General features: G+C 32.3%; 1 protein-coding gene across 1 annotated transcript in view; it reads left to right on the top strand.

Moving 5' to 3' along the window:
• The window catches only part of LOC106464444 (replication factor C subunit 5-like), a 16,999-nt gene extending 15,720 nt beyond the window's left edge, over window positions 1-1,279 (top strand). Inside the window, exon 11 of the mRNA XM_013924587.2 lies at window positions 1,093-1,279. Within this exon, the coding sequence (XP_013780041.1) occupies window positions 1,093-1,189 (97 nt within the window). The 3' untranslated portion in view covers window positions 1,190-1,279. The remainder of the gene's footprint in view (window positions 1-1,092) is intronic.

The following is a 1,279-nucleotide window of genomic DNA, read 5'->3' as shown; positions in this document are numbered from 1 at the left end:
AACAAGCTCTATTAGAGATTTAAAAGGCTAGACATAGCCTAGTGATTAGTGTACTGGGTTATGATCATCCACAACAAGCTCTATTAGAGATTTAAAAGGCTAGACATAGCCTAGTGATTAGTGTACTGGGTTATGATCATCCACAACAAGCTCTATTAGAGATTTAAAAGGCTAGACATAGCCTAGTGATTAGTGTACTGGGCTGCAGATTCAAATTCACTATTTATTTAAATGGCATGGACTGCAATTACTTTCATCCTGATCAGAAGTTCTAAATTAGACAGGTTTGTATCTGAGCCTTATGGATCTCTGACCTGGATGTTTTCCCCCCATGTGTCATTTGAGGTGCTGTTTAAGTTAAAATACCTTTGGAGATTATACAAAGAATACCTTTCTGTTATTGCTATTAATCATTCTTAATGGTCATTTGAGGAGCTTGATCATGTTATGTAAGTCAGGAACAACACCCTGGTCATTGTTCAAGGCAAGTTTTATTTTTACAAAAATGTGACCAGTCAGTCTTTATTCACTGGAATCATCTTTTAAGAAAATTCTTGTGAGAAACCATATTTTATATACAGTATTACATCTGATCATGTTATCTGTGATCATAGGTTCATTCTGAAATCACCTTTTATTTTATATTCACTTGATTTGATGTTTTTCTCATGCTATTCTAGCTGTGTCCATTTTCTTTTGGCCGCTAAGAAGTGAGAGCTGACAGGTTTTTTGGCGGTTTGAAACCAGCTACATAGTGTTGTAACTGGAGTTTGAAAACCAATTTTTTTATGTTAAGCTGTTTTGTTACTGGCCATTTTTGAGATTATGTATTATTTAAAATGTTGTATTTGATTTAATTGATTTGTTATTTTTCTCTGGGTACTGTAAAATATAAACCCATCATTTAATTTTCTCCTCAACTTTCAAAATCTGTTCTCAGTATATTGGTATTTGTTATTTTTAATTCAAATATTATCTAAAACCTTCGTTTTGTTATTACTCCAAAGTCAACCGAGTTCATAGAATACTTGCAGGTGTTAAAAAGAAAATTATTGTTAATTTATTTACATATTTATTATTTTTAATTATCAGATATCGCCTGGCTTCAGGGACGAGTGAAAAGATACAGCTAAGTTCATTGATTGCAGCTTTTCAAGTTGCAAGAGACCTTGTGACACAGGCAACGTGATAAAATCCTGATCAGTGTAATTGAGATAAAGACAACATAGCATTTACCCTAAACAAAAAAAAGTATTAAATAAAGACATTTACAATATAA

This window comes from Limulus polyphemus, unplaced genomic scaffold (genome assembly GCF_000517525.1).
Source record: "Limulus polyphemus unplaced genomic scaffold, Limulus_polyphemus-2.1.2 Scaffold1654, whole genome shotgun sequence".
In the NCBI taxonomy this organism is placed as follows: domain Eukaryota; kingdom Metazoa; phylum Arthropoda; class Merostomata; order Xiphosura; family Limulidae; genus Limulus; species Limulus polyphemus.
Note: the sequence above shows the minus strand (reverse complement) of the source record. Positions and strands in the feature narration are given on the sequence as shown.